At 32.2% G+C, this 7,232-nt stretch overlaps 1 protein-coding gene across 1 annotated transcript; it reads right to left on the bottom strand.

The window, feature by feature from the left end:
• Positions 1 to 2,222: 2,222 nt before the first annotated feature.
• Positions 2,223 to 7,232, bottom strand: LOC141693468 (26S proteasome non-ATPase regulatory subunit 14 homolog). Its single transcript, XM_074498574.1, has 7 exons — positions 7,077 to 7,232; positions 5,981 to 6,115; positions 5,658 to 5,835; positions 4,756 to 4,837; positions 3,782 to 3,958; positions 3,522 to 3,689; positions 2,223 to 2,595 (listed from the first exon to the last, which is right to left on the bottom strand). The coding sequence occupies exons 2-7, from the start codon at positions 6,111 to 6,113 to the stop codon at positions 2,404 to 2,406; spliced, it is 930 nt and encodes a 309-aa protein (XP_074354675.1). The 5' UTR covers positions 6,114 to 6,115; positions 7,077 to 7,232; the 3' UTR covers positions 2,223 to 2,403.

The following is a 7,232-nucleotide window of genomic DNA, read 5'->3' as shown; positions in this document are numbered from 1 at the left end:
TTATTAACAGTAACAAAGAACAATTTAGCGAGTATCTCGTGGCAGTTGACTAGGGACTTGAAACTTCCTTTGTGTCCTCTTTATAATTTAATTTAATTAGTAGTATGGCAATTGAATAGGGCAGTAATTTTGTCAAAAACAAATAAATAAATAAATAGGGTAGAAATTGATTAAGCACCCTTAGGCCTAAATTAGGTGGCATTAGGTGAATAGAGATAGAATACAGTTTGAATTTTCTCTCTGACTACAAAAAATTAGTGAAAAGGGGATAGGGGCATAATGAAACAGAGATTAATGATTGATATTGTCACAGTCATCGACTCGTAGGGTCGTGTACCCCTTAAAATAACGCTGTTTATGTTCTCTGCATAATACATAAATATTTAAATTATTTATTTCTCATTTTTTAATTTATTGAACTTGTGTGGCTTTATTCTCTGACTAGTCCATCCAAAAAGTTTATGCTTTGCTGAAGCATCATTGGGATTGCAGATTCTCTGTCCTTATTCTAACAATGTATCATTTGTTTGTTGTTGATTACGTTAATTATATATCATAATAAGTTTAATGGAAAATAAATTTTAGCAATATTTTAGTGTAATAAGTTAGCAAGATTTTAGTTTAACAAAGATATTATCAGTTGGGCTTGGAGTCTCTAAGGGCTACAATATTTTTTTTTATTAGTGCGACTTAAATTCATATTTATCAAATATTTTTTTATAATTCAACCGTATAAATGTGAAGACCAGGTAAAAATATAATTATAGAAAATTTGTAATTCTAATCCAGGTGGTATATTTTTGATCTTATAATAAATTTATTTTTTATAAAATGTTAATAGTAGAAATTGAACATTATAGTTTGTTATAGATTGACTAATTCAAATAATAAAATTATTTAAAAATTTACACACCGGCTTATTTTTACAGGATATTTATATCCGATTAAATTTTTAATTTAATTTTAAATATTGTGAATTTGACATGCAGTAATAGAATAATATTTAGATTCTATTTTTCGTTACCGTCCAGGTAATTAATCTCTTTTGGTCACTGCCTTTAATATTCCCACAAGTTCAATTTTTGATTATTTTTATTCGTCAAACTATCTTAGAAAATGTTATTTTTTTAAAAAATCATATTTGAACAAAAAAAGTAAAAAATAATTTGAATAAGATACGGTTTTCGAAAAAATACCATCTCCTCACAAAGGTGTCTTAAATAACCGGTTAATAAAAACATATTCTAGTTTTTAGGGAAAAAATTCCGATCCTTAAAAATGTATCTCAGGTCGAGATATCCGATTCTCATAAATGTATATCAAAATAGTCCCTTGAGAAAAGCGTATTCTATCAGTAATTAAGATCGCATTTCTCAATATGATATTTAGGTCCTTGTTTCAAAAAACGTGATAATTTGGTATTCATCCTATTACAACAAGAAATACACAATTAAAGAATTTAAATTTTGTTCTCAACATAAAGTACATAAATTTCATATAATATGAAGTTTTGTTACAAGACATTTGTGGTCATACATGTACAGCTAGTCAAATATTCAAAGTCAACGCTGATGGTGCCATGGCCCCTGGCCAGTATAGACACACATACCTTAAAAACATAATTTAATAATTTTATTATAGCCAGGGTAGATGTCTAATTTTTCAATGAATTTTCATTTTCTAGTTATCATTTTCATAACTTTACACATGGGTGATAATTGATAGTGGCATCCACTATACGGAAAAAAGAGTGTAAGTATCAAACTATATATATCAAGTCATACATGTGTGCGGATGTGGGGAAATAACTTGTGATGTGAAAATTCAATAGAAGAAGCGGTGTATAATTGCTAGTATCTATAATGTGTGTGCATGTAAACTAGTCGTAAACTTGTAATGCTCAGATTCAATGGGAGGAAAAGGTTGGTTACCTAGCATGAGAAGAACATGCTTTGGCCCAGAAAGTCCATCCATAATGTTCAGTTCAACTATTTAAAGATAGACCAGTTCTTTATTACCCCGCGTGACGAATGATATGGGAACATCTGTTGACTAGTCAAGAAATCTACCGTATCTGAGAACTCTTTATTTGGTTGCAATTCTTTTTGAATTTTAATTCACGGGAACATCTTTTTTTTGGTAGTAGTAAGTCGTAACACGGTTTAATTCAATGGGAACCTACTTTACAGATCTGAGTTTGGCTTCTTAAATCATTGTACAAATTCTTACAGTACAAAACCTAAAAAATTAATATATTTTTCCGGATGGAGAGTAGTCGAATCAGCAAGAGAGTACAATTCGAAAGTTCTAATGTGATATATAGAGGAGGCATAATAAAACCACATAATAAAAAACCCCGTCTTTTAGACTCACAACATCACAAGTTACCCAGAACACTAAACTCTAGAACACAACAGTGTCGAGCATGGTACCTAAGGTTTGGATTATGTTCGAAGACATCAAGTTGGAGACATGCTCCTCGAGATGCTTCTTTGCATCTTGCCTCCCTACATTAGCAATTGCTAGCTTCTCTGGAGACAACTCATCCTCTTCTTGAACAGCCTTGTTATATTTGATTGCTAGATTAAGCATTTCCTGCATTTACACCAAAAAAACAATATAAGCACTACTTTTACACTTGTATAAGCATCAATGATGTTAATGTTTCTGCATTAGTATAGTTGCTGTGAAAGCTAAAAGGTAAAACACCTTTAACAGCGGAAACCAATAAACCAAGCTTGCTGGTAATCGGTGAATTGAACAAAAGATAGCACTACAAACATCCATTGATGCTTTATGGTAATGTTTGTTGGTTATATCTCCAAGAAACTAATGACTTTTAATCCTAGGATTATCTAACCCTTTATAATAGTTACAATGATGGCGAGGCTGGTCTAATAATTTGGATCTTCTTATAGTTAATCGATATATATTGTAGTCAGTTGTAATAACCAAACCAATTTGTGCTAGTGTTTATATTGTAAATCAAATTGTTCTTGCAGATGCATTGTACTTTCTAAGGGATTTCCTTATGGAAGGTGACTATAACTTAATGATTCTTGTACAGATCTTGATTGATTACACCATATTCTTGGCTGAACCAAGTATCATATATTCATATTACAGAAGTGAATCGCTAATCATGATATAATCAATGAGCTACTTAATCATCACAATCACCTGAAAGCAAATTTTACTATCCCAATTCATCCTCCAAACAAACATTGTCTATAAGTTTTTTTAGCCAACTCGAGCTATTCTAGAGCATAAAAGAAGAATACAGCATGCAAGGGATCTTGCAGATAAGGTCAACTGCTCAAACAAATAAAAAGCAAATCATACCTACCCATTCTGTCCCACTCGAACGTGGGGTCCCAGGAGGGTCAAGTGTACAAATACCACACCCCATATCCTCGGAGTAGAGTGCAAATAGCATAACAGTGACATCTATTCTCATAAAAAACATAACAACCAAAACAGAAATTTCTGGGATGTGTTCAACTTAATTTGCTTTTACTAACCTGAACTGTCTGCTCGTTAGTTTTGGAATGAATGTCAAACCGCTGCAGTGTCAATCCATCAGTCCATTTCTTTTTGTGAAGGTTTAATAGCATCTTTTCCTCCAGTTCATTTTTCCTGTAATTAATTGCTATCGAGTAATAATGCCTGTTCAGCCCATGGATCAATGCCTGCCAAACAGTTCAGGTATGCACATTAAATATAAAAGTTGGCCTCCACAAGTTCTAGGAAGGACAGAGGAATAAAAAAATATCGCACTCACTTGAATAGAGGGTTTGTTAAGATGTCCAAGATTCGATGTTGTCTGTCGTGGCTCTTGGCCAAGCATCATAGTTTGGGGATTAATCAATCGAAACGCATCAATCACAACCTTCCCTTTCACACTCTGAATAGGATCAACCACCACAGCCACGGCTCTTTGATTCAAGGCTTCGAAGCTCTGCCACACATCTTATGTCAGCACATTCAATTTTAAACTATTAACAATATTTATATCCTAAAATTTCAGGGGAAATTAATAATTTGTTTCTATATGACTATACTGGTAACTTGTAAATTAGAAAAACATAAGAAAATTAGCACACAATATCATCTTCTAGCAGGTACCATTGGACTTAACTACTAAATGATCAACACATTATAAAATTGCCATTCTCTAGCAGTACCATTGCATTTGTATTATTAAATTTCTAATTACCACGTAGATCCTAGTTTGGGTTTCTTAATTCTATTTTGCTATTAACATTTTTTTGCATAATTCATATCCCTCACTTGTTAGGAGCAATGGACTGCACAAAAATGATAGATCTTACATGCAGAAATAACTAAATATGGAATGTATTCTCATCAAACCCAAATACAAATCACATATGATATATTAAACTGAAGGGTCGATACAATATAACACACAAAATACATTAAAAATGCAAAGTATTTGAAAATCTCACAAAGAAAGGGGTCACAGAAATAATACAAATGCTGGCTAATAATATTAAAACTGAATGATAATCCAGAAGCTAATAGCTGCATAAGAATGAATTCTGTGACCATTAATAGATTAAGTGAAAGATGAAAGGAAAAACACTATTTTTTTTGGCTCAAGTAAAGAAACTACACTTTTATCGATTCTCTGCTAATATACAATTAATAATCAAATACTGCTGCAAGTAAACGAGCTTTACGGTTTCAGAAAAAATAAATAAACAAGCTATACAAGCCACAGATAGTAGGTATAACCTGCTGAGTATTGATGTCCACACCAGATAGCCAACAGCCAAATCCAGGATGTGAGTGATACCATCCAACCACCATCTCAGGTCTATACATCAGAAAATAAAAACAAACAACAAACCAAATGAGTTATACACCAGAAAATAAAACGAAAACATAGAAGTGAAACTGCATGAACTTGATCCCAATATCCTAGTTTACTGCCCAACTATACAGACCATACAGTATCCAATAAAACAGATCTAAGGTTTCTAAAGGAAAAACAACAATCAGATATGTTCCTATACACCTACGACCTCCATTAACAATTATCCAACATATCATTACTTTTCATAAGAAAAGTGAAAAGTATAAAGACAAAACTAAATGCAAGACCTTAATATGGATTTTTAAGAACAAAATCAACTGAATATCACAATAAAACAAATATCCTGAAACAAAAGAACTCCCCTATTGCACCGCCAACTATACCATGGTATATTATGCAAAATGATTTAAGAGGAACACCGTGTTACATGATTAGTCATACCCGGGGTCAAAGAAACATTGGCATCTCTGACTATATGTTCACAAACACATTAAGTTATTCTCTAGTCATTATAAATATGCAAAGCCTTCAATCTTACCATTCAGTGTAGATAAAATATACGTCCAAGTAGATCACATTCACACATCACAATTTGATGTCTTATTTTTTATCATCATTAATCTAGCTACTAAGAGATTAGTTTTTGGAGCTAATAATAGAAGTTATGTGTAAGGTCATAATGTCATGTTCAGTTCAGCATTTTCTTCCAAAGAAAATCAAATACAAGCATCTACATGAACTGCGACAAAGACAAGAGAAAGAGGGAAATCTAAAAAAATAAACTAGTCAGAAGAAGTATATTATGGAAAAGAATTATTACCTTCCTGTTTGCTTCAACATATCCAACATGTTAGTTTGAAAAACATGATCAACAGCTTCCACACTAACTCCAGTACCACTCTGTGGCATTGCAAACACATCAACTACACGAACTGTATACTCATCGACAAATTCACCCAGCATCAATCCCATGACTTCCATCGGAACTCCTGCTCTACCTATATATTATCCAATTTTAAAAAAATAATAATAATCACAAATTGATAAACAAACTAATAAACCAATTAGTATGCTTTCATAGATACCATCAAACCCTAAACGAGTTAGGAGATCATATACTTCATAGACCTAACATGTATTTACCATGTTTAAGCATCTTGAGCAAGGCTAGGGAAGAAATGTACACTTGCTCCGATGAATCTAGAGTTGGTGCATCTGCTGGTGGGTGACTTAATGCACCCCCAGCACCTGCGAACATCCTATGAAGCCTTTCCATGCCTGTTCAAATTTCATTCAGATTAGTATCGAAATCATTGGTCTAAGCTGATCATAGGAATTTAAAACTTTGATCCATTGACAAAAAAGTTGTGTTGAGATTGTGTCAGCACAATGAATGTAACACATTACTTGTGGGCATGTCTATTATGTTACTAACAATAGCATCATAGCATAGCTACTAAATCTTGTTTCTCTAATTACAAACATAATACATAAGGATTTATCTGTACAACACTTAAGCTTCTTTATTCAGCAATAGAATCGGGAAAATTTTACTAATTTAAACATATCTTTTAGACAATGTTGAACTATTTTTAAATTTGTTAACAATTTTTTGTAATACGTTTGACAAGATTTCCAAACTAATATTTTATTATCCTACGGAATCAACTTTTCTATAACCCCCAGTGGCATCTGCCAACACTTTGATAAGATACCTCTTAAAATTGTACTAGTTACAGTTGGTAGTTAGCAGAAGCTAAATAATCTTACTAATATGATTTCCTAGCTTCATGGATAAAGAGTATAATGTTCAGAATATAAATGTAAAATACTTCCAATTACGGATGTATATAGATTAATTTCATAGAGAATGGCTGTATAGTTCGAAACTTAATCATCAAAATCAATTAGACTCGTAAATGATTTAACTCGACAAATCCTATATAATTCAAAATAAAAGATTAAATTGTAAAGATCTCTACAACTAATCATGTTACTTTACACATTTTCCTCAGCTAAGTAGAATTATTACTGTCCGGAATAAATTCTCACGGGACTTTTATCAAACACCTCGCAAGCATTATCCAATACTTAATTTTCATCCATCAAATAAAGTTCAAAGACAATTAGATAAAATTACGAAGATTAGTTAAAAAAATACAAAATTAAGGAATAAATTTAGACACAATAAAATGAACATAAATATATAAAGGAGAGAGCTAAAGGGATAAAAGATTACCTTTTGAGATGTAATGTGAGAGCTAGGGCTTGAATTAGATTTGAGAGAGATCGAACAGGAGACTACTAGTACTAGATCAGTTGCATATATATCACTTGTCTTGCACAAAAAGATATTCCCCAATTTGAAATACAATGGGCCGGACCGGGTTTGGTT

This window comes from Apium graveolens, chromosome 10 (assembly GCF_009905375.1).
Source record: "Apium graveolens cultivar Ventura chromosome 10, ASM990537v1, whole genome shotgun sequence".
In the NCBI taxonomy this organism is placed as follows: Eukaryota; Viridiplantae; Streptophyta; class Magnoliopsida; order Apiales; family Apiaceae; genus Apium; species Apium graveolens.
This window is presented reverse-complemented; position numbering and strand designations above follow the sequence as displayed.

What these genes read in the sequence shown, in the direction of transcription:
- LOC141693468 (XM_074498574.1), bottom strand. Translation starts at nt 6,113, where the DNA reads ATGGAAAGGCTTCATAGGATGTTCGCAGGTGCTGGGGGTGCATTAAGT. An exon ending in TGGACATCAATACTCAGCAG is followed by an intron (nt 3,959 to 4,755) that starts GTTATACCTACT and finishes GATGTGTGGCAG; the next exon opens with AGCTTCGAAGCCTTGAATCA. An exon ending in TTAACAAACCCTCTATTCAA is followed by an intron (nt 3,690 to 3,781) that starts GTGAGTGCGATA and finishes ACTGTTTGGCAG; the next exon opens with GCATTGATCCATGGGCTGAA.